Source organism: Musca domestica, unplaced genomic scaffold (assembly GCF_030504385.1).
Source record: "Musca domestica strain aabys unplaced genomic scaffold, Musca_domestica.polishedcontigs.V.1.1 5, whole genome shotgun sequence".
Classification (NCBI taxonomy): Eukaryota; Metazoa; Arthropoda; class Insecta; order Diptera; family Muscidae; genus Musca; species Musca domestica.
Genome location: NW_026712346.1, coordinates 6343303 through 6370669, shown reverse-complemented (window position 1 = coordinate 6370669; position 27367 = coordinate 6343303). Strand labels below are relative to the sequence as shown.

General features: G+C 34.9%; 1 protein-coding gene across 3 annotated transcripts in view; it reads left to right on the top strand.

Moving 5' to 3' along the window:
* The window catches only part of LOC101901723 (alpha-N-acetylgalactosaminidase), a 488470-nt gene that overhangs the window by 330340 nt on the left and 130763 nt on the right, over window positions 1–27367 (top strand). For all 3 annotated transcript variants that reach the window (XR_009343395.1, XM_059128175.1, XM_059128176.1), the window contains exon 5: window positions 1889–2251. Coding sequence is in view for 2 of the 3 variants with exons in the window: in XM_059128175.1 (XP_058984158.1) it covers window positions 1889–2251 (363 nt within the window). In the remaining variant the exon portion in view is untranslated. The remainder of the gene's footprint in view (window positions 1–1888; window positions 2252–27367) is intronic.

Here is a 27367-nt window from a genome sequence, read left to right as displayed (position 1 = left end):
TCGACATCGGCACTGATATCTGTAGTGCAATAGTTTGCTATTGATGGCCACTTACTGTAGTGGCTGGCTTTCCATTTAATTCCATGGAGAAAATTGGTGCTGGCTGCACACCACGTGAGGTTATAGGTAGTTTTTTTGGTTGTTTTGTTGGTGACACAAATTGGCATTGACTCGGGCGGAGTCTGATCAGGATGATCATCTACTATAGCATCTTCATTTTTATTACCTTGTAGACGAGGTTTCCGGCGTGGTGGAGTATGCTGTTACTTTTTCCAAAAGGTTGCTTATTTTGTGTCCACCAACAATTACCACGGCAACAAACTCAGTTCTTTGTATGAAAATACAAAAAACTGCAACATACAACAACAACAAACTGCAAAATAAAAAAAAGATGTTACTGGCTACGGCTAGAATAGCAGGTGGTTTGCGTTAAACAGAAATTAAAACACCTTTATGTTGTTGTTGAGTTTATTTCTATGAAAACATAACTGTTTAATTACAAAAAAAATACACATATAGACGGTAAACCCTTACCCCAGTTTTACGCCTCCGTCTTCAACGAATATCAAAATTATAATTGAATAAAAACTAAATTGCGATTAGCAACGATTAACACAAATATGCAAAGAAAGAGGAATCAACAAAACTCCGGAAATTCACTTCAAACTGATAATACAAATAATAATCGATAGCAGCAAAATAACAATAATTTAAGGCGCATATCTATGGCCTGATCTAGAACAGGTACTAACCTTCTAAAATTATACAATTTGAAATTATGTGAATGGATAGAGCTTACAACTTGAAATTTGGTGTGGTAGTTTTAGAAGTGTACATTAAGTTGGCAAATTGTACTAAAATTTGGTTAAGTTCACTCCTAAGCTGAAATGTTGTTTTGGGTCCCTGCTGGTCATAGGTTTGTGACAAAGAGGTGGTTTCAGAAATGTGTTGTGCACGAAAAGTATTGAATAGAATAGTTATATTAGGATTATATTAGGATTCATGTATAGCCTGGATATAAAGAGGTGATTTCGGAAATGTGCACTATAATTGTATGAAAAGTGCTGAATGGCTCTAAATTTTGCCTTGGGTAGAGGGATAGAGATGAAATTATGGAATTTGATATTAAGGTCACTGTTGGTTTGTAGGGTTTATATATTGGGACGTTGAAATAGTTGTGGACAGAAAATTTGGATGTGGATCCATTGAGCAATGGTTTTTACTAATATTCTCCTCGGTAGACTTCAAAATGAAAGATTTTTAAAGCATTTTTGTGAAGAAGATAAACATTTATCTTTTATTCTTTCCGAAAGAGGAACAACTTGACAAATATATAAAACCGAGAATTAGCCGAATGGCTTGTTTATACAAAAATTGTCAAATAATTGTGTCAGTAGAAGTACAAATATCAGTAAGACCGTTGGGATAATGCTGTTAAACTTTTCAAAGAAACAATGAAGTGGATGAGCCCGTTATATGGCGGTCATTCCAAAACGGGAACCACCATAGAAAATTTTATAGCTTATGGATTGTCATTGTCATTATTAGACAAATCCGTGGAAAAATATGGCAAAATTCATCAAAACACTGAATATAGGGAGGTACCATTATATGGTGGCTATGCCAAAACGTGGACCGACATATTTCATTTTCAATACCAACCATCCTAAACACAATACAAAATGGTGTGCTAAATGTTGAGGCTCTACGCCAAATCGACTAGAATTTTATGAATAGGTATAATTTAGGGATGTTACAAACGGAATGACAAAATCAATATACCCTCATTTTTATGGTGGAACTTACCTTAAGTATGCTCGATTTAAATTGACTTTTAACAATTTCGCTTTTTGAATTGTCTAAAATATTTTTTTATTTTCCATCGTAGTTGATAATTGGTAACTTTGGCCTCAGTTATGATCAAGCCAAAACTCAGTTTGCTATTTGGTCTATAATGGCAGCACCTCTGTTGATGTCAGTTGATTTACGAACGATACGTCCGGAATTCAAGGCTATCTTGCAGAACAGAAAGATTATTTCCGTAGATCAAGATCCATTGGGCATTCAAGGACGGAGGATATACAAGCATAAAGGAATTGAAATATGGTCCAAACCAATTACACCTACACAGGATCTGCATTACTCTTATGCAATAGCGTTCGTAAATAGAAGAACCGATGGTACTCCGTCAGATATTGCTGTTACGCTCAAGGAATTAGGATTAGTATCAACACACGGTTACCGAGTTCAAGTAAGTATTGTGTAGTTTTAAATACACAAGAATACTTATGAAAATATAAAATATTACTAATAATCCATACCAAAGTGCACTGTTGAGTTTGTAACAAAACATATTTAATACTTTCATTATTTAAATTACTCTAAAATAGTATCCATTGTTCAAATTATTCTGAAATATTATTTCTTCGTTTTAATCCAATTTGACTGACTTTTATTGAAATTAGGTAGGCTTGTTACCTTTGTGAAATGGTTTACCTTAGGGAATATACGAAATGAGCAGTTTGATTGTTTCCCTGGTACAAAATTTTAGTGAAATATAAAAACGGTACAACCTTTATCCAGTAAGGTTAAAAATAACGTGCTATAAGAATAGAAACTCATTAACAAAAATATATTTATGTCGGCATTTTTATTTAAAATATAAGAAGTTTTGTGAACAATCTGTTAAAATCAATCAGAACTATGAAAAAAGTAAACAATTATCAAATGCTTTCATAAGTACTCCAATATGGATTATTACAAGTATTCAGATTTCGTGCGGTATTAAAGGTTTCTAATCTATATGCATCGTATCACAACACAATTGCTGCTAAAAAGACACAATTATACTAAGGCAAAGAAGAGGCAGATCAACGCTTGCTACAATCAGTTAAAACAGAGCCATATTTCAATATTCAATTTCCCTCTACATTAAGCCTATTTTACTCTTACTGTGATCTCTTAAGTTGTTTTTGGGATCTCTTATGTGGCCTTTTGCAATCATTGTTCTATGAAATAGAACATAGAAAAAAGAGCTGTGCTTACAATAATGGAAAGAGTCTGGCATTATTTAATATCTTTAAAGAAAGAAAGTTATTTTTTTTAGGCAATGAATAACTACTTTTAATTTTAGCATACATATGTTTTACACACTACAGATTAAATCGAAGGGGTGGTGGTGTCGTTATATTCATTCCCAGAAACATTAAGTTACGCCGATTAAACAGAATAAAAAATATATTAATAGAAAAAACTTAGTACTTGAATTACTCATTAACGATATAGCTAAAATTATAGGTGATTGTTGCAATAATAGGAGAATATTTCCCTGTTACTTTTTTAATAAACGCTTTATATTTGTATGATAAGTTTTTATATCTCTTTTTTAAAACTACTTGGAAAAGCTTTAATAAAAATATAATTGATCTCACAAAGGGCTTTGTTTCTAAATGACATCATATCCACAGTTGACATTAACAATCGTGTTCTTTCTGCGATAGAAATTTGTACTCCTCTGTGATGTAACAAATTAACTAAGTTACCATATTATATTTTAGGGTCTATTGAAAAACCAAACTATTTTAGACATGCCCTCGACCGTTATGCGTACCATAGCCGTCGATACAAATACTAAGTCCCATGCGAAAGCTGAGGTGGTGACGGCTTCTATATTCAGGAATACCTCGCCCAATTGAGACTCCTTCTTGCTGTTGGTCGGGCAGGTGAGTCTGGGCTACCGTTGCAATCGTCCAGACAAGAGTCCTGGTTAGGCGAGTAAGCGGCCATATCTGAAAATAAATTAAGGCGAACACTTTTTTTTTTTTTTTTTTTTTTTTTTGAGTGAGAATCCGACTAGTCAGTCGGAAAATAATTTGACAATTTTTGTTATGGGTCTGTGTAGTTCGTGAAGATATTCTAACTTCCATCTGTTACAAAAATATTGCGAAATAACTTTGAGTCTTTTCCAACGATTGACTATGTCTGGTTCAACTGGGGTAAAAATAGATGTTCCTATTAAGCAATGACCAAGAGTCAAAGGGAAAGGTCATTTGGATCGTCGCTAGCAGGACTTAAGGGTCGCGAATTAAGACAGCCTTCAATTCTTACTAAAATAGTTCTTCAAAGGTGAAATTAATTTTTGGGATACTTTTTCGTAAATGAATTTAAGTGATTTAACATCAGCTTCCCACAAGTCGCCCATGTGCAGAGCACCACAAAGTTAGTTCCGTTGTCCGAAAATATACAAGATGGACAACCTCTCCGACTTAAGAACCTAGAAAAAGCGGCAAGATAGGCATATGTCGACAAATCGCTTTTGGGTTCTAAATTTATAGCCTTAGTGGCGAAACAAACAAACAAACAGGCACACGTTGCCTTTGTAATAAAACAGGCTCTTCCTTAATAAATTTTAATGTGAAAGGGTTCTGTCTAACCCTTTGTTAGCGAAACCATTATTTGAGTTTGGGTTCGTTTTTTTTTTTGTGAATTAAGCAGATTTGACATTTTCGTATGGTTTGTTTGATTAGCGATTTGAGTCCAAATATCCAGAATTCGGACCTTAATACCCGGGTCATTAATTGATTACCACCGTGCAATGTGATAAGTTAAGCTGAGTTTTGCGCCATGTGGTAATATTATTGGGTGACATTCGCTATATGTAAGGACTGGCGATTGTACCAATCTGCCATTTGCTCTAATAATGCCCTTTGAGTCTAGAAACGGATTGAGTGTTAACAGAGGACTTGAAGGAGAAATTTGAGTCTTTTTCATAAGTGAGTTGTATTTGTCGCAATATACGAATTTTTGTGTACGAATAATGCAAGATCGTTTTCCATCTTGGATTTCGGCAGCTGTAAGGTCTTGTGATGACGTGCGAAGGTGTTGCTTATTTGCCTCCAGAGTCTTAAGGGCTAAGTACATAAGAAGCTTGAAGTCATGGCACGGCCTATTTTGTGACATTTCACAAAGGAATTACAGAGCCGCACTAAAATCCTTCCGTCGTTTTCCATTATAATTTGGCATTAATATGCCTAGCCATGACTTCAAGCACGGATCGCAATATCAGCTGGATTATTCTCCGAATCAACAAGTCTCCAATTTTCTTTTGTACAACATTATCAGCAATGTGCTCCAATGACAAGGGGGCTATTTTAACCATGCTAAGACGATGTCCAAAAAAATGTATGTGTGGTATGGTCAGTATTTCCACCCGAATATAAAGAGTGGTTCCATACACGCTTTCCGATGCGTCACAAAATCCATGAATCTCAACAGAACCATCTAGCGTGTATTGAATCCATCGAGGAACTCTGAGATATTCAATATCTTTGCTATCTTTGACAAAACTGTTCCAGTTCATTTGTGTTATTGGCTTTAATTAATCATCCCAGTCAATTTTGTCTAGCCAGATTTGTTGCATTATCAACTTAGTTACGACCACCACCGGTGTCAGCCATTCACATGGGTCAAATGAATTGGCTATCTTTGATAAAACTTCTCGTTTTGAAGATACATTTTTATTTTCCATTAAATGTGGTCTGAGAGAAAAATAATCGCCTGAGATATTTAATCGAATTCCAAGGGTTTTATTAGAAGCATCTTCGGAAATGTCTAGCCAATTGAGTGATAGTAAATGTTCATGTGGAATATCTTGTATTATTTTGTGATCATTTGACACCCATTTCATGAGTGTGAAACCAGCAGAGTCTAAAGCGCCAGTCAATTCCTTTTGAGCTTTTATTGATTCATCTTCAGTGTGTCCGCCAGCTAATACATCATCACCATATAAATTATTCAAAATTTGTTTGCGGCTCTAGGATACAAATCTTTTACATCCTCAGCTAGTTTAAGAAGAGTTCTCAATGCTAAATATGGTGCGCAGTTAACTCCAAATGTAACTGTTAGCAGCGCATAATCCTCTACCGGGTTTTCAGGAGACTGGCTAAAGAGAATTCTTTGATATTTTGTTTGCTTTGAATCCAAAAGTATTTGGTGATACATCTTTGTTATATCTGCATTGAAGGCATATTTGAAGAATCTCCAATTTAACATTTGCAATATTAAATCCTGTTGTAATATGGGTCCAGGACATAGTATGTCATCTAGACTTGTTTTGTTTGATGTAGGACAAGAAGCATTAAATACGACTCTTAATTTCGTTGTGAGTCGATCGGGTTTTATCACAGCGTGATGTGGTAGATAATAATTTGGCATTTTATCTATTCCATTCGGATTCATTTTTCTCACATGACCAAGTTTTAGGTATTCAAGTATTGAGGCATCATATTGTTTTTTGATATGTGGTGTTTTCATAAGTTTTTTCTCCATTCTGTAGAATTCGCATTTTTAGAATGGGAAAGTCACCACATATCTTCCATCCTTGTTCCGTATTGTAGTTTTGTTTTTAGTTTGTTGGTCTTCTTCTGACCGTAAAACTTTTTAGGGGTCTCTTCCACCTCCTAAAAACGTGTAAGTATTTTCTCTATCGATGTTGTATTTAAAAGTGATATTTGTTTTCGTTGAAGGGTGCTTCCCGTTATGGGCCCATCCATCCAAACTTTGTTTTTGTTAAAATTGATCCCAATGTTTTCATTGGAGTTCTATATGTATGTAGGTGGGTTCTTTAAAACTGGAGCCCAGACTTGCAGTTTAAAGCTAGGGTCGTATTTGGATCTCATAGTGAAAAATCAAGATTTCGTTGAAGTCTCAGAAACAAATTGACTTAAGCCAGAGACATGAACTAAGTTGTTCCGTGTAGGCAACTTCAAAAAGTTTTTCATCTTTTCCGAAATAAAGGTGGATTGTGATCCTGAGCTCGGGCATCGTAAATTGTCCTTTGGTTTCAATTTGTACTATTGCTGTGAAAAGTACTGTTCCTCCAGATTGTCGCTCACAAATTTGCTTATCTTGGAGGGTCAAAGAAGTAATAGTAGTTGGTTCTAGGTTTGTAGTGGACTGTATTTGATTTGTAAGGGCGGCAGAACTAGTACTAGGTTGTGCTTCCACTTGAGCTAAGTATGTATTTATTGTTTGGGTTTCCGTTCCCTTGTGTAACAAAGTATTGTGTTTCATAGTACAAATACGGCAGCCAAAGCGACTTTTGCAATCTTTACTCCGTGATTTGATAACAAACAATTGTACCATAAGTGTGATGTTTTCAAGATATGAATTCCGTCATTCACACTATTTTTCAAAAATTCGCTGCAATCTCTGATGAAATGATTTGATTTGCAGACTTGACATGTTTGAATATTTTTCAATTTATTTTGTTGAGATTGTGTTATATTAGTAGGTCTTCCTCCAAAGTTGTTTGTATTTTTTGAGACATTTGTTTGAAATGTTTTCAAAAATCTAGGCGTGTTATAGTTAGTTGGTTTTTGTTGAGCAAATTTTGATATAGAGAGCTTTAATGAGTTCTCGAATTCTTCTAAAAAGCCTCTAGATAATTTTGTTGAAGAAATGTATATTATAATCGGATCCCATCCTTTAAAAAGTGCGTTGTAATTTTTGAATAGTGTGACTTGATTCTGTAGAAACTCCAGATAAATTAAAAAGTGTCTTAATTTCTTAATTAATTTGTCTTTTTATCCAAAAGATTTTGAATTTGTTCATTTATTGAACTCAGCGCTTTTTTTTTTTTGAACGATCCCATGGTATCCATATATTGCTTCCTCAGTTTATTTTTATCAATAGGTTCTCCTTCCGCTTCTGGACATAATCCCTGCAATCTATGTATGATCTCTTGACCTGGCCCCATGCAGAGTCCAACTCCATCCTTGCTGTTTCCAATGTATGTACCGTGTCATCAGGTTTGGTTATTGAAAAATTTTAAATATAATCCAGAAGATCGTTGACGCAATTTGTGAATTTATCGCTTAAAGTTTTATCCATTTTGAAAGCTGAGCGAATTTACGAAATTTTTGATGTGTTACAAAAAAGAAAATTTGCCCAATGAAAAGGACTAACTTGGTTTAGAATTTAGACGTTTATCCAATTTTTTTAATACGGATAAGTTTCTTTGTTCAATTTTTGTCGACGAAAACGATCTTATCTTGTAGTTTTGAGTCAAACTATATGTCGTCCCCTTGCAGGAGGATTTTATTTTTGCAAATTGACAATAATCAAAAATTTTTTAAAACAAAAGTGTGTAAACTTGAATTGCAAAAGCAGAAATTACCAGAGATGTGTTGCTGCAATAATCGATTTTTGCCAAAAAAAAAACGAGAATCTAGTTTGATAATAAAAAAGAAGTTAAAAATTCCAAAAAAAAATTCAGATGATCCGAAAATTTTTAACGAAGTAAATATTGTGTGTTGGGCTGTCGAAAAAAAGTTTCAAAAACTTTTACTTAAAATTGTTTAATATCCTACGACAGGAGGATTTTATTATTAAAAGCCAATAACGTTGATTATTGCTGTGAAAATTTGTCTGATTCAACAAATTTTCTAACTTCTCCAAATTTTTCGATAAAACTCGCAACGAGAGTTAGAGAAAATTATGTATGTATAAATCCAAATATTTCAGCAGAAAATATTTCAAACAAATAATTTGGGTCAAAATCCAAAAAGTGGAACAAAAATTTTCACAAAAATATGATTTGGGTCAAGGTCCAAATATTTCAGGGAAAAATTTATGTCCCAGCAAAATATTTCAACAGAAAAAAATTTGGTTCAAAATCCAAATATTTTTCGCAAAAAAAAAAAAAATAATAATAATAAGGAATGCAGAAAAGTAAAGAAAACTTTTTTCCAAAAAGTTTTGTAATGTGTCACAAAACTCAAAAAATATACCAGCAAAATATTTCTGCGAAAAAGCGAGAAATTAATTTTGGGTCTCAGAAAAAAATTTAAGCTCCTTAGAGCAATAGATATTGTGCTAAATGGGAAAAAGATTGAAATTAGAATAAAAATATTTGTAAATATATGGAATCGATTTTATGTATGTCCACCAGACTACGATATTAAATTTGTTCTCCAAATTTTCAAATGTGTGGTTTAAGTTTCAAAAGTATGTCTGTCCACCAGACGCTTGCTTGTTTGCCATTTTTTTCTTTCGAAAAATTGTTTAAAAAATTTTAGGTTAATTTTTGTCTGTCCACCAGACACTATTTTTAAACGGTTGTTATTTACGTTTTTATGTTATCGATAGACGCCAAATATTTCCAAAAAAAAAATATGGGGACTATATATTGCAAGTGACGCTTTGTTTCCAAAAAATTGTATATAGTTTTTGCAATGTGGCGGTTATACGCTTGCCAAGTTTCGTGACGCCAATTTTCTAAATTTAAAAGCTTATGTATTTGTGTCAATATGGCGCTTATTTTTCATCTGAACTCCACGTTCAGAGAATTTCAAATTTTTTTTTTCGAAAATTCCCGATATTTTAAAAAAATATATCTGTCTGCTTTTTTCCGGGTTAATAGCCAAATGTCTGTCCACAAAAATGGCTCCGAATTGAGAAATTTTCCGTCACATTGTCTGAGTGGGCAACTAGCAGCTTTGAATATGTGTCAAGAATATGCGGGTCAAAGCAAATATTGAAGATTTGCCAGCTCCCGAAATGCCCTTTTGTGTCAAAAAAGAAAATTTCACGACTACTCACTTTGGGTTTTGGATCTCGGTTGTTATTGTTGTTGTGCTACGTGTGTCCGTTCCTCTCTCCTTGCTGCTGGTTCCACAATTTTCCTTGTTGTTGTTCTCTGTGTCACTGTTCTTTTGTGTATCACTTTCTATTGTCTCTTTTTTGTATAAAAAATTTAATAAAAATTTAATTTTTTTAAAATTTAAAAAAATAATTTTTTTGTAGCACTGTGTAATTTTACTTTTTGTTGCACTGTTTATAGTCTATTTTATGTTGTTTATATTAATACTGTTTATTTTTTAATATTTAAAAATTCAATAATTTTTTTTCAACTTTTTTAGTTTTGCACTAATTTTTTAAACTCACTGTATTAGTGTTCTTTTTCACTGTTCTTGTGTCTGTCCACTCATTTGTTTTTAACATTTAAAAAACACCACTTTTTTATCCGGCACTGAAGGATCAAATGTTTTTAAGTTTATCTTTATTTCCTTTTTAATTACAAGATCTATGTCTTTTATTTCAATTGGGTTTTATTATTAGATTTTTTCTTGGGGGTAGTGCAATGTAGATATAAAAATAGATATTTTTTGTAATTTCACATAAATTATTTTAAGCTTTTTATTCACTAGTTATACGATTTAGTTCAGTAGCTCAACAATTTTAATTTAGGTAATTTAGTGTTTAAGTTTTATTTTAATAGTTCATAAGTTTTAATTTAGCATTTTTATGTGTTTTTTGTACAATTTCAATACTTTGTGTTGTATTAGTTTGCTGTAATGCTTTTTCGCAGCAATTATTAATTTCCACTTTATGTTGTCTTATTCCGTATATTTAATTGTATATTCACTGTTTCTGTTTAATGTTCAATCTTAATTACATAAATTTATTATTTTATCACTTATCATTTGGGGGGGAATTCTTGCGGTCGCTATTAGAATTCGACGAGAACTAACTATTGTCCAATTTGCATCGTCACATCAAACCTGTTTTGCCTGTTGACGATGCTTACTTATTGGAATTCAGCATTGGAATTTACCGGTGGCTGCATCAATGTATGTGTGTATGTGTAGGTATATATTATTTACATCATTTTGTTTTGATGTAATTTATGCAGCCGCCGGTAAATACCCAACCAACAGTGTTGGGCAAAATTGCGTAAATTTATGAACAATATAAAAAACATGAAAAATAAGAAATCAGTGAGTTGGATAATATTAAAATTTTTGGGTCTAGCATTTAATTCACTTAAGATATATTTTCGAGGATTGTGTGCAATTTCAATCAATTCCCTCACCAAAACAAGGTGAACCATACCATATACATAATTTCCAGCTATAGGTCCGTTAGTAAACAACCAATTTTAATTAAAGCGCTCTATGGCAATGGTTTTACTAAATGTTGAGAAACCATTAAAACGGTCTGGCACAATAGGCTAATTTATAAGCTTACTAAACCTAAATGTCCACAATATTAAATAAAATAGGTTTAAACTTTTCTAAATAGATGTGAATTTTTATTGCGAAGAATCTGCATACTATGTTCCATCGCTTGACAACACCCTCCACCATGGTATAGAGGGTATATTCAGTTTGTCATTCCGTTTGTAACACAATATATATACATTTTAGATCCCACAAAGTATATATATTCTCGATCAGTATAAAATTCTATGTCGATTTAGCGATGTTCGTCCGTCTGTGGAAATAACTCTAGCTTCCGAACAAAATGAAGTAGGTTGATAAAATTTTTCTCAAATATATATTGCGTCTGCAGGACTTTTCGAATTGAAAATGAACCATGTAGCTCCACGTTCTGGTATGGCCCTCATTAGATTGGTACCTTCCGATATTCGGTATTTTGATGACATTAGCGACATTATTTTCCAGAATTGTTGATGTAGGTTGATAAAATTTTTCTCAAATGTATATTATGTCTGCAGGACTTTTGGAATTGAAAATGGAAAATGTAGTTCCACGATCTGGTATGGCCCTCATTAAATTGGTACCTTTCGATATTCGGTATTTTGATGACATTAGCGACATTATTTACAAGAATTGTTGATGTAGGTTGATAAATTTTTTCTCAAATGTATATTATGTCTGCAGGACTTTTGGAATTGAAATGGACCATGTAGTTCCACGTTCTGGTAAATTTGTACCTTCCGATATTCGGTATTTTCGTGACTTTAGCAACATTAATTACCAGAATTGTTTCAAATTTGATATTTGAAGTTCGTAATGTATGCTACAGCCTAAGATAGAAAATTGTCTGTGCCCTCATATAACGGTATCTCCCGATATTCGATATTTTTTTAGCGACATTATTTCTCTCCACCTTGAATGACCAAGTTTGTCACTCCATTTGTAACATCTCTAAATATTCGCCGCAGACCCCATAAAGTATATATATTCATAATCCGCATAACATTCTAAGCCTTCCTGTCTGTTGAAATCGCGATACCACATTATTCAACGTAGAGCTTTAAAATTTGGTCCCGTTGTTTTTTGTGTCTACGATGGGTGGTACCTCCCGATATTAGGTAGTTTGATAATTTTCGCCACATCTATTCACGGATTTGTTTAAAAATTGTATTTGTAGGTAAAGTGGTTTCTATCTCCGGTGGCGGAACATTATATGTATACGTTAACGTTTTTGTATAGCCCCCATATAACGGTACTGCCCGATATTCGGTATTTTTATGATCTTTGCAAGATTTTTCCACGGATTTGTCTAAAAATTAGAATTTCTTGGTCATAATGGGCTCTAGCTCAGGTAGCGCAACAATGTATGTTAGTTCCACGATATTCGGTACCCCTGCCGACCGAGGGGGCTACCTCCCAACATGTAGGGAGCGCTACACCCCATAGTCCTCACCATGGAGGGTTAGTATTGTAGGGAAATACCAGCTACAGTAAAACATCAGCCGGTATTAGTAAAAGGATTAGTATTACAAATCTGGCAGCTCCTAATACTATAATTACAAATTAAGTATTGATACTTTTATTGCATTCAAAGGTTCAGATAGTGACAAATAATTATAGAGTTTGTTATATATTTCACATAAAGATCTAAGGGGTTGCTTAGTTCGTAGTTATATCTCGCCAAGGAAATATGTAGCGGTATATAATTACGAGTTATTCTAGACGGAACATTAAACTTTACTTCGCTAATTAAAAATTGTGAATCAATTTGACCACGCAAAAGTAGTACTAAAAATATTGCTCTAAGCATTAAACGCCTTCTTTCTAACGATGGAAGGTCTGTAAGTTTTATTCGATCTTCATAGGGGAGGAGTGCTTCAGCCGGATTCCAGGGCAGACCTTTGAGTGCGAATATAATGAATTGTTTATGAACTGTTTCTATTGAATTAGAGTTACATATATAAAATGTACCCCACAACACGCAACCATACTCTAATGTAGGTCGAAGTAGACTAGTAAACAAGCGTTTAGTTACGTAAGGGTCTTCAAACTCTTTAGACCAGCGCTTAATGAAACCTAGAAGAGACTTTGCTTTATTAACGCTAGATTCAATGTGTAAGTGTGTACCATCTTGAATTTGTATTTTTAAGTGGTACACGTTTGAATGCAAACAATCTTATATGTAAAAATGTTTTCTATACTTAAAGGTGAAGGGTATTAAATGTTCGGACCGTCCGAACTTAATGTTTTTTACATGTTTCGAATACTATTTAGAGTTTCTTGTTATAACCAAGTTTTCAATATCGCCGAACAAAATCTCGCGTTTTAAAATTTTTAGATCTTTTCTGGCTTTAACAAATGTAAATTGTAATGTTAACGTTTGCTTTGCAATTTTTCGGCAGACTTATTCAAATGTATGTCCGAAAGAAAAATGCAACAATTTTGTGAAACGAAAGCGTTCTTTTTTAAATATTAGCAAATTACACCTTACCAGTTAAAAATTTTTGGGGAATAGGGCTTAGGTCCTGTCAGCACCAGAGTAATTAAACAAAGTCCCCGAAAAATTATTGGATTATGCTATTACATATGAATTTCAATTGCTGTCACCCCAGATAAGAATATCCAAAATATTCTTGAAATTAGTTCGGATATGTAATTGTATCTGTGTTATCTTAAGGAAACATCTTCAGACTGAATTTCGCAAATACGAAATCACAAGATATCAACCCAAATAATACGTCTTCAAATCGGAAAGCGACATTTAAATTAACTGGAGTGGACATAAATCTAATTTCAAGATTAAAAACGATTGAATTGAGAAAAATGTCTGCAACAGTGCACAATATTCTTTGCCATGGAGCAGATTGTTACTAGATGATTAGTACCAATCGAAGATCTATAAGAAGAAACAAGTAAAAAAGCAGTAAGTTCGGCCGGGCCGAACTTTGAATACCCTCCACTATTTGGAACGAATTAGAAAATTTCAAAAAAATAAAATCCAATAAAAATTCTTTTAAAATCTTTAAAATATCTAATATAGGAAGGCGCCGATATATGGGGGGATATACGATATTGTGGACCTATAAAGACAAATCTATGTCTGCGTGTAAAGTACTCACAAGGAACTCCGTGTGTGGATTTTCAGACAATACGATTGGAAAATGTGGCTAAAATCATCAAAATACCGAATATCGCGGGGTACCGCTATACGGGAGCTATACGTTATCGTTAACCTATATAGAGAATTCTCTGTCGGTGGGTAAAGTGCTCACAAAGAACCCCTTGTGTACAAAGAACCCCTTGTGACCACTCCGTTGAAAAATATGGCTAAAAACATCAAAATACCGAATATCGGGAGTACCGTTATATGAGGGCTATACAATATCGTGGACCTGTATAGACAATTCTTTCTCAGGGGGGGTATAAAGAACCCACAAGGAACACCTTGTGTGGATTTTCAGATAATTCCGATGAAAAATGTGGGTCAAATCATAAAATACCGAATATCGGGAGGTACCGTTATATGGGGGATATACGATATCGTGGACCTCTATAGACAATTCTCTCTCAGGGGGTGAAGTACTCACAAGGAACTACTTGTGTTGATTTTAAGACAATTCCATTGAAAAGCGTGGCTAACATCATCAAAATACCGAATATCGGAGGTTACAGTTATATGGGGGATATACGATATCGTGGACCTATATAGACACTTCATTTTGAGGAGGTAAAATGCCCACAAGGGACTCCTTTTCTGGATTTTCAGACAATTCCGTTGAAAAATGTGGGTAAAATCATCAAAATACCAAATATCGGGGGTACCGTTATATGGGGGCTATACGATATTGTGGACCTATATAGATAATTCTCTGCCGAGGTATAAAGTACCCACAAGGAACTCCTTGTGTGGATTTTCAGACAATTCCGTTAAAAAATGTGGGTAAAATCATCAAAATACTGAACATCGGGGGGTACCGTTATGTGGGGGCTATACGATATTGTAGACCTATATAAATAATTCTCTGCCGAGGTATAAAGTTACCACAAGGAACTACGTGTGTGGATTTTCAGACAATTCCGTTGAAAAATGTGTGTAAAATCATCAAAATACCGAATATCGGGGGGTACCGTTACATGGGGGCTATACGATATCGTGGACCTATATAGATAATTCTCTGCCGAGGTATAAAGTACCCACAAGGAACTCCTTGTGTGGATTTTCAGACAATTCCGTTCATCCCTAGCATTCACAATCAATGGAAGGTACAAAGTTGCTACAGGACAGCAATATAACAGACCAAAACATACGTAATTTGAAGGCAAATTTTAAGCCGACCAAATGATCATATATTTGATTTTGTAAACATAATTCAATAAAAAATTTTCTGCAGTTGTCAACGAAAGCGTAATGTTTGTTCCCGAACGAAAAAATTAGCAATTTTTGATGACAGATGAATACGACTTTTTATTGCCGAGCAGATCCGGTTATCGTTATCTTTAACCGGATATTCAAGTATGAAACTCCATTTATTGGATCAAACCTACTATTAAATAGACATTCAAGAGGTACATGCCTTGTCAAAACACAATCATCAACAGTTTTTAGTCGTAAGTATCACTTCCATAGAATGCATATTATGACTTTGAATACAAATCGGATAAATCATATATATGGGGGGTTAATCTGAATCGATATTATTAAACCGAAATTCAATATTCAATTCAATAGTCAATATTCAATTACAATATTCAAATGCGAAACTGAAAAAAAATCGGTAACAATGTAGGTAATATCTTCAAAAATACCTAATATCGGGAGGTACTGTTATATGGGGGCTATACGAAGATGTGGACATGCATCTGCTTTTAACGCTAGATTCAATGTGTAAGTAAAAACGAAGTTTATTGTCCAAAATAACTCCAAGATCAATAAATGAGTCTACATTCTCCAATTTGTATGAACCTACGAAGTAATCAGATTGAATATGTCTAGATCTGAATAATGATAATTTTTTACATTTTTTAAGATTTAGTGACATGCCATTTAAACCACACCAATTTACAATGGAATGTAGATCATGTTGTAAATGTAATGAGCTATTGAGGGAATCGAGATTAATGAACAGCTTAAAATCATCTGCAAACATTAGAATTTTGGCAAAGCTTACAACTGACGGAAGATCATTGAGTAATGGACCTAAATGGCTTCCCTGGGGAACACCAGAATGGACTAGAAGGAACTCCTTGTGTGGATTTTCGGACAATTCCGTTGAAAAATGTGGGTAAAATCATCAAAATACCGAATATCGGGGGGTACCGTTATATGGGGGCTATACGATATTGTGGACCTATATAGATAATTCTCTGCCGAGGTATAAAGTACCCACAAGGAACTCCTTGTGTGGATTTTCAGACAATTCCGTTGAAAAATGTGGGTAAAATCATCAAAATACCGAATATCGGAGGGTACCGTTATATGGGGGCTATACGATATTGTGGACCTATATAGATAATTCTCTGCCGAGGTATAAAGTACCCACAAGGAACTCCTTGTGTGGATTTTCAGACAATTCCGTTCAAAAATGTGGGTAAAATCATCAAAATACCGAATATCGGGGGGTACCGTTATATGGGGGCTATACGATATTGTGGACCTATATAAATAATTCTCTGCCGAGGTATAAAGTACCCACAAGAAACTCCTTGTGTGGATTTTCGGACAATTCCGTTGAAAAATGAGGGTAAAATCATCAAAATACCGAATATTGGGGGGTACCGTTACATGGGGGCTATACGATATTGTGGACCTATATAGATAATTCTCTGCCGAGGTATAAAGTACCCACAAGGAACTCCTTGTGTGGATTTTCAGACAATTCCGTTGAAAAATGTGGGTAAAATCATCAAAATACCGAATATCGGGGGGTACCGTTATATGGGGGCTATACGATATTGTGGACCTATATAGATAATTCTCTGCCGAGGTATAAAGTACCCACAAGGAACTCCTTGTGTGGATTTTCAGACAATTCCGTTCAAAAATGTGGGTAAAATCATCAAAATACCGAATATCGGGGGGTACCGTTACATGGGGGCTATACGATATCGTGGACCGATATAGCCCATCTTCGAACTTGACCTGCCTGCAGACAAAAGAGAGATCTGTGCAAAATTGTAGCTTCCTATCTTAATTCGTTTAGACTGTAGCGTGATTACAACAGACGGACCGACGGACGGACAGGGCTAAATCGTCTTAGAATTTTACGCTGATCAAGAATATATATACTTTGTTGGGTGTAAAATGATTATTTCGATGAGTTACAAACGGAATTACGAGCTTAATTTACCCTCCATACCTTTTTTGGTGGAGGGTATAAAAATAAAAGAGGATTACAAATTTTATTGAGATTACAATACAAGACAGACATCACAAAATTTTGCTAACAAAGATTTATGTAATATTTTGATGGCACCATCTGATCCCCTCATCCCTAGCATTCACAATCAATGGAAGGTACAAAGTTGCTACAGGACAGCAATATAACAGACCAAAACATACGTAATTTGAAGGCAAATTTTAAGCCGACCAAATGATCATATATTTGATTTTGTAAACATAATTCAATAAAAAAAAATTCTGCAATTGTCAACGAAAGCGTAATGTTTGTTCCCGAACGAAAAAATTAGCAATTTTTGATGACAGATGAATACGACTTTTTATTGCCGAGCAGATCCGGTTATCGTTATCTTTAACCGGATATTCAAGTATGAAACTCCATTTATTGGATCAAACCTACTATTAAATAGACATTCAAGAGGTACATGCCTTGTCAAAACACAATCATCAACAGATGAAACATGTTCCACAAAATTTGACGAAGTTTTTAGTCGTAAGTATCACTTCCATAGAATGCATATTATGACTTTGAATACAAATCGGATAAATCATATATATGGGGGGTTAATCTGAATCGATATTATTAAACCGAAATTCAATATTCAATTCAATAGTCAATATTCAATTACAATATTCAAATGCGAAACTGAAAAAAAATCGGTAACAATGTAGGTAATATCTTCAAAAATACCTAATATCGGGAGGTACTGTTATATGAAGGCTATACGAAGATGTGGACATGCATCTGCTTTTAACGCTAGATTCAATGTGTAAGTAAAAACGAAGTTTATTGTTCAAAATAACTCCAAGATCAATAAATGAGTCTACATTCTCCAATTTGTATGAACCTACGAAGTAATCAGATTGAATATGTCTAGATCTGAATAATGATAATTTTTTACATTTTTTAAGATTTAGTGACATGCCATTTAAACCACACCAATTTACAATGGAATGTAGATCATGTTGTAAATGTAATGAGCTATTGAGGGAATCGAGATTAATGAACAGCTTAAAATCATCTGCAAACATTAGAATTTTGGCAAAGCTTACAACTGACGGAAGATCATTGAGTAATGGACCTAAATGGCTTCCCTGGGGAACACCAGAATGGACTAGAATATTTTTTGAGATGGTATTTATGAAAGACATCTTTTGAGTACGGGTTTCAAGGTATGATGAAATCCAGTCTAACAACAATGTAGGTAAACCCATTATATCAAGCTTGTGGAGTAATAAACTATGTACGACAGTGTCAAAAGCTTTACTAAAATCGGTATAAATTACATCAGTTTGAAATTTATTGGCAAAACCATTATGAACAAGCATGTTAATTCCATAAGATTAGTCAAAGTTGACCTACCTCTGATGAAACAGTGTCGACACGGTGAAAAAATTAGTGTCACAAAGAGTGTTAGCCTACGCGAAACCAAAAATTCAAAAAGTTTAGGTATTGCGCTAAGCTTAGCAATACCCCTATAATTTTAATATTGCAACGACTACCAGTTTTATGGAGAGGAATTATATAACTATATCTCCAAAAATAAGGAAAGTAGCCTAAAGATAAAGAGTAATTAAATAATTTCGTAAGTGGTATGTTAATTCAATTGCACATAATTTAAGAACGTTTGCCGGTACTCCGTCTGGACCTGGGGAGATCGAACTTTTTAAAGTTTTTAAACCATGTAAAACCTCTTCTTCCGTAAGCAAAATTTGGGGCAAAAAATTCAGTCTATTAATGTTAAAGCTGTAATTGCTAGTGCATGCAAATGTTGAATAGCTATTCTGAAAAAAATCTGCGAACATGTTTGCAATATCAGAATCATCAGTAGCCTCTGTACTGCCGAATTTCATACAGCTAGGTAATTCATGAACCTTTCTTTTAGAATTCACGAAATTATAGAAGTTTTTTGTGTTGCATTGAAAACTATTTGTAATTCTTTGTAGATATGCCGAATAACATTTTAAATTTTCAGTATTATATTTGTCGTTTGTAATGGGTTTTAGCTCCGGTGGCGGTGCAAAGAATGTATGGGGCCACGTTTTCGTATAGCCCCTACATAATGGTACTTCCCGATATTCAGTATTTTGATGATACGGATGATGACATTTTTTTACTGAATTGTGTAAAAATTCTTATTTGTAGTTCATAATGGATTCTAGCTCCGGTGGGAGAATATTGAATATTTAGATCTACGTTTTCTTATAGCGCACATATAAGGATAACCCCCGAAATTCTTTTTTTAATACTCCTAGAAACATTTACCCCCGAAATTGTTTCAAGTGTAGTATTTAAAAAGATTTTGTAGATGACAATCCTTGAAGCATAAAATTGTCTATGGAGGCTCCCGTTTTGGTATGGCCGTCATATAACGGCCTCACCAACTTTTGGTTTTTGGAAACTTTAACAGTATTATCCAAACGGTCTTACGGGTATTTGTATTTTTAAATGGTACACGTTTGAATGCAGATACCCTTATATATAAAAATGTTCTCTATACTTAAAGGTGAATGGTATTAAATGTTCGGACCGTCCGAACTTAATGTTTTTTACATGTTTCGAATACTATTTAGAGTTTCTTGTTGTAACCAAGTTTTCACTATCGCCGAACAAAATCTCGCGTTTTAAAATTTTTAGATATTTTCTGGCTTTAACAAAGGTGAATTGTTATGTTAACGTTTGCTTTGCAATTTTTCGGCAGACTTATTCAAATGTATGTCCAAAAGAAAAATGCAACAATTTTTGTGAAACGAAAGCGTTCTTTTTATACCCTCCACCAAAAAAGGTATGGAGGGTATATTAAGTTCGTCATTCCGTTTGTAACTCATCGAAATAATCATTTTAGACCCAACAAAGTATATATATTCTTGATCAGCGTAAAATTCTAAGACGATTTAGCCCTGTTCGTCCGTCTATTGTAATCACGCTACAGTCTAAACGAATTAAGATAGGAAGCTAAAATTTTGCACAGATCTCTCTTTTGTATGCAGGCAGGTCAAGTTCGAAGATGGGCTATATCGGTCCACGATATCGTATAGCCCCCATGTAATGGTACCCCCCGATATTCGGTATTTTGATGATTTTACCCACATTTTTCAACGGAATTGTCTGAAAATCCACACAAGGAGTTCCTTGTGGGTACTTTATACCTCGGCAGAGAATTATATATATAGGTCCACGATATCGTATAGCCCCCATGTAACGGTACCCCCCGATATTCGGTATTTGATGATTTTACCCACATTTTTCCACGGAATTGTCTGAAAATCCACACAAGGAGTTCCTTGTGGGTACTTTATACCTCGGCAGAGAATTATTTATATAGGTCCACAATATCGTATAGCCCCCATATAACGGTACCCCCCCCGATATTCGGTATTTTGATGATTTTACCCACATTTTTGAACGGAATTGTCTGAAAATCCACAATAGGAGTTCCTTGTGGGTACTTTATACCTCGGCAGAGAAATATCTATATAGGTCCACGATATCGTATAGCCCCCATGTAACGGTACCCCCCGATATTCGGTATTTTGATGATTTTACCCACATTTTTCAACAGAATTGTCTGAAAATCCACACAATATCGTATAGCCCCCATATAACGGTACCCCCCGATATTCGGTATTTTGATGATTTTACCCACATTTTTGAACGGAATTGTCTGAAAATCCACAATAGGAGTTCCTTGTGGGTACTTTATACATCGGCAGAGAATTGTCCATATAGGTCCACGATATCGTATAGCCCCCATGTAACGGTACCCCCCGATATTCGGTATTTTGATGATTTTACCCACATTTTTCAACGGAATTGTCTGAAAATCCACACAAGGAGTTCCTTGTGGGTACTTTATACCTCGGCAGAGAATTATTTATATAGGTCTACAATATCGTATAGCCCCCATATAACGGTACCCCCCGATATTCGGTATTTTGATAATTTTACCCACATTTTTCAACGGAATTGTCTGAAAATCCACACAAGGAGTTCATTGTGGGTACTTTATACCTCGGCAGAGAATTATATATATAGGTCCACGATATCGTATAGCCCCCATGTAACGGTACCCCCCGATATTCGGTATTTTGATGATTTTACCCACATTTTTCCGCGGAATTGTCTGAAAATCCACACAAGGAGTTCCTTGTGGGTACTTTATACCTCGGCAGAGAATTATTTATATAGGTCCACAATATCGTATAGCCCCCATATAACGGTACCCCCCCGATATTCGGTATTTTGATGATTTTACCCACATTTTTGAACGGAATTGTCTGAAAATCCACAATAGGAGTTCCTTGTGGGTACTTTATACCTCGGCAGAGAAATATCTATATAGGTCCACAATATCGTATAGCCCCTATATAACGGTACCCCCCAATATTCGGTATTTTGCTGATTTTACCCACATTTTTCAACGGAGTTGTCTGAAAATCCACACAAGGAGTTCCTTGTGGGTACTTTATACATCGGCAGAGAATTGTCCATATAGGTCCACGATATCGTATAGCCCCCATGTAACGGTACCCCCCGATATTCGGTATTTTGATGATTTTACCCACATTTTTCCACGGAATTGTCTGAAAATCCACACAAGGAGTTCCTTGTGGGTACTTTATACCTCGGCAGAGAATTATTTATATAGCTCTACAATATCGTATAGCCCCCATATAACGGTACCCCCCGATATTCGGTATTTTGATGATTTTACCCACATTTTTCAACGGAATTGTCTGAAAATCCACACAAGGAGTTCCTTGTGGGTACTTTATACCTCGGCAGAGAATTATCTATATAGGTCCACAATATCGTATAGCCCCTATATAACGGTACCCCCCAATATTCGGTATTTTGCTGATTTTACCCACATTTTTCAACGGAGTTGTCTGAAAATCCACACAAGGAGTTCCTTGTGGGTACTTTATACATCGGCAGAGAATTGTCCATATAGGTCCACGATATCGTATAGCCCCCATGTAACGGTACCCCCCGATATTCGGTATTTTGATGATTTTACCCACATTTTTCCACGGAATTGTCTGAAAATCCACACAAGGAGTTCCTTGTGGGTACTTTATACCTCGGCAGAGAATTATTTATATAGCTCTACAATATCGTATAGCCCCCATATAACGGTACCCCCCGATGTTCAGTATTTTGATGATTTTACCCACATTTTTTAACGGAATTGTCTGAAAATCCACACAAGAAGTTCCTTGTGGGTACTTTATACCTCGGCAGAGAGTTATCTATATAGGTCCACAATATCGTATAGCCCCCATATAACGGTACCCCCGATGTTCAGTATTTTGTTGATTTTACCCACATTTTTTAACGGAATTGTCTGAAAATCCACACAAGGAGTTCCTTGTGGGTACTTTATACCTCGGCAGAGAATTATCTATATAGGTCCACAATATCGTATAGCCCCCATATAACGGCACCCCCCCGATATTCGGTATTTTGATGATTTTACCCACATTTTTCAACGGAATTGTCTGAAAATCCACACAAGGAGTTCCTTGTGGGTACATTATACCTCGGCAGAGAATTGTCCATATAGGTCCACGATATCGTATAGCCCCCATGTAACGGTACCCCCCGATATTCGGTATTTTGATAATTTTACCCACATTTTTCAACGGAATTGTCTGAAAATCCACACAAGGAGTTCCTTGTGGGTACTTTATACCTCGGCAGAGAATTATTTATATAGGTCCACAATATCGTATAGCCCCCATATAACGGTACCCCCCGATATTCGGTATTTTGAAGATTTTACCCACATTTTTGAACGGAATTGTCTGAAAATCCACACAAGGAGTTCCTTGTGGGTACTTTATACCTCGGCAGAGAATTATCTATATAGGTCCACAATATCGTATAGCCCCCATATAACGGTACCCCCCGATATTTGGTATTTTGATGATTTTACCCACATTTTTTAACGGAATTGTCTGAAAATCCACACAAAGAGTTCCTTGTGGTTACTTTATACCTCGGCAGAAAATTATTTATATAGGTCCACAATATCGTATAGCCCCCATATAACGGTACCCCCCGATATTTGGTATTTTGATGATTTTACCCACATTTTTCAACGGAATTGTCTGAAAATCCACAAAAGGAGTCCCTTGTGGGCATTTTACCTCCTCAAAATGAAGTGTCTATATAGGTCCACGATATCGTATATCCCCCATATAACTGAAACCTCCGATATTCGGTATTTTGATGATTTTACCCACATTTTTCAATGGAATTGTCTTAAAATCAACACAAGTAGTTCCTTGTGAGTACTTCACCCCCTGAGAGAGAATTGTCTATACAGGTCCACGATATCGTATATCCCCCATATAACGGTACCTCCCGATATTCGGTATTTTATGATTTGACCCACATTTTTCATCGGAATTGTCTGAAAATCCACACAAGGAGTTCCTTGTGGGTACTTTATACCCCCCCTGAGAGAGAATTGTCTATACAGGTCCACGATATTGTATAGCCCTCATATAACGGTACCCCCGATATTCGGTATTTTGATGTTTTTAGCCATATTTTTCAACGGAATGGTCACAAGGGGTTCTTTGTGAGCACTTTACCCACCGACAGAGAATTCTCTATATAGGTTAACGATAACGTATAGCTCCCATATAACGGTACCACGCGATATTCGGTATTTTGATGATTTTAGCCACATTTTCCAATCGTATTGTCTGAAATCCACACACGGAGTTCCTTGTCTTTATAGGTCCACAATATCGTATATCCCCCCATATATCGGCGCCTTCCTATATTAGATATTTTAAAGATTTTAAAAGAATTTTTATTGGATTTTATTATTTTGAAAATTTTCTAATTCGTTCCAAATGGTGGAGGGTATTCAAAGTTCGTGTTTAAATATTAGCAAATTACACTTTACCAGTTACAACTTTTCTGGGGAATAGGGCTTAAGTCCTGTCAGCACCAGAGCAATTAAACAAAGTCCCCGAAAAATTATTGGATTATGCTATTATATATGAATTTCAATTGCTGTCACCCCAGATAAGAATATCCAAAATATTCTTAAAATTAGTTCGGATATGTAATTGTGTCTGTGTTATTTTAGAAGCAGTGATTCAAACAACCCAAATAATACGTCTTCGAATCGGAAAGGGACATTTAAATTAACTGGAGTGGATATAAATCTAATTTCAAGATTAAAAACGATTGAATTGAGAAAAATGTCTGCAACAGTGCACAATATTCTCTGCCATGGAGCAGATTATTACTGGATGATTAGTATCAATCGAAGGTCTACTAGAAGAAAAAATAAACAAGGATTACGAATCTTATTGAGATTACAATACAAGACAGACATCACAAAATTTTGCTAACAAAGATTTATGTAATATTTTGATAGCACCATCTGATCCCCTCATCCCTGGCATTCACAATCAATGGAAGGTACAAAGTTGTTAGAGGACAGCAATATAAATGACCAAAACATACGTAATTTCAAGGCAAATTTTAAGCCGACCAAATGATCATATATTTGATTTTGTAAACATAATTCAGTAAAAAATTATCTGCAATTGTCAACGAAAGCGTAATGTTTGTTCCCGAACGAAAAAATTAGCAATTTTTGATGACAGATGAATATGACTTTTTATTGCCGAGCAGATCCGGTTATCGTTATTTTAATACGGATATTCAATACATATTCTTGATCAGCATAAAATTCTATGTTTTTTAGCGATGTCCGTCCGTTTATCCATCTGTGGAAATCACACTAGCTTCCGAACGAATTGAAGTAAATTAATAAAATTTTACTCAAATATATATTATGTCTGTAGGACTTTTGGTATTGAAAATGGGCCGTGTAGTTCCACCTTCTGGTATGGACCTCCCTAAACTGGTACCTTTCGATATTCGGTATTTTGATGATTTTATCGACATTATTCACCAGAATTGTTTCAAATTTGGTATTTGAAGTTCGTAATGGATGCTTCAGCCTATGAAAGAAAATTGTCTGTTCAGGTCCACATCTTCGTATAGCCCCCAAATAACAGTACCTCCCGATATTTGGTATTTTGATGATTTTAGCTATATTATTCATTAAGTTTCGCATTTGAATATTGTAATAGCTTAAGAAAAAAGTTACCTATGTAGGTCCATGTCGTCGTATAGACCCTAATATGACAGCTACATTCGGTATTTTTAAGATTTTAACAGAATTTTTAACGGATTTTATTGTTTTTGAATAATATGCCTTTAGTTTTTCTGGGTCACTTCGAAAATTGACTTTATAACGGTAAATAAAGAGAAAATCGGCGTTTCCTGGATTTTCAACTTTAAACGTGCATTACTTTTATTTTCCACAACGGATTTCTTTAAAAGGGTGTAAACTTCTTTGTAAATCAAAGATTTTTGAAATCGGTTAACAAATAGCAAAGTTACAGTGGTTTAAGTGTGAAAAAACGCATTCAAAAATAGGAAAACGTTTTCCTTCGCGCTTTACACCGAAAAGTTGGAAAGTTCATTACAATCGATTGAGAAATAGACGAGTTATAATTTATTTTGTGTTTTAACTCTTTTTCCTCTTATAAAAATTCACCTAAAATTAACAGCTTATCAATTTTCACACTTTCCGAAACCCCAGGATTTAGCATTGATATGATTTTAATGAACCCATTTTCATTCTGTAAAAAATATCATAGAAAATAAGCAATTTCACGAAGAAATTCTTTTTCATTTTAATGACCATACTTTGTATGGGCTAAAAAGGTACACATGATTGGGTTAAGTAGGCAAAGGCTACAACAGGACCAACAAATTTCCACATACAACAAATTAACCCATTAATAGTCATCGTACGTATTTCAGTACAGAAGAGCGAATGTTCTTTCAGTAAAAATACCATAGAAAATACGTAATTTTAGGTAAGGTAAAGGCTACAACGTCACTAAAAATTTGCTATTATAAGATTACACTTGAGAAACTGACACATTATAATATCTGCAACTGAACAATACGAATCTGAGTGATTTTGGCTTAAACAATAGTGGCATTTATAAAGTGTTATTAATAAGTGAACTAAAAACATCTATTATCTAAGTTTAAACAAGTAAAAAAGCAGTAAGTTCGGCCGGGCCGAACTTTGAATACCCTCCACCATTTGAACGAATTAGAAAATTTTCAAAAAAAATAAAACCAATAAAAATTCTTTTAAAATCTTTAAAATATCTAATATAGGAAGGTGCCGATATATGGAGGGATATACGATATTGTGGACCTATAAAGACAAATCTATGTCTGCGTGTAAAGTACTCACAAGGAACTCCTTGTATGGATTTTCAGATAATTCCATTGGAAAAAGTGGCTAAAATCATCAAAATACCGAATATAGGGGAGTACCCTTATATGGGGGCTATACGATATTGTGAACCTATATAGATGATTCTCTGCCGAGGTATAAAGTACCCACAAGGAACTCCTTGTGTGGATTTTCAGACAATTCCGTTGAAAAATGTGGGTAAAATCATCAAAATACCGAATATCGGGGGGTACCGTTATATGGGGGCTATACGATATTGTGGACCTATACAGATAATTCTCTGCCGAGGTATAAAGTACCCAAAAGGAACCCCTTGTGTGGATTTTTAGACAATTCCGTTGAAAAATGTGGGTAAAATCATAAAAATACCGAATATCGGGGGGTACCGTTATATGGGGGATATACGATATCGTGGACCTATATAGACAATTCTTTTTGAGGAGGTAAAATGCCCACAAGGGACTCCTTTTGTGGAATTTCAGACAATTCCGTTGAAAAATGTGGCAAAAATCATCAAAATACCGAATACCGTGGGGGTACCATTACATGGGGGCTATACGATATCGTGGACCTGTATGGACAATTCTCTGCCAAGGTATAAAGTACCCACAAGGAACTTCTTGTGTGGATTTTCAGATAATTCCGTTGAAAAA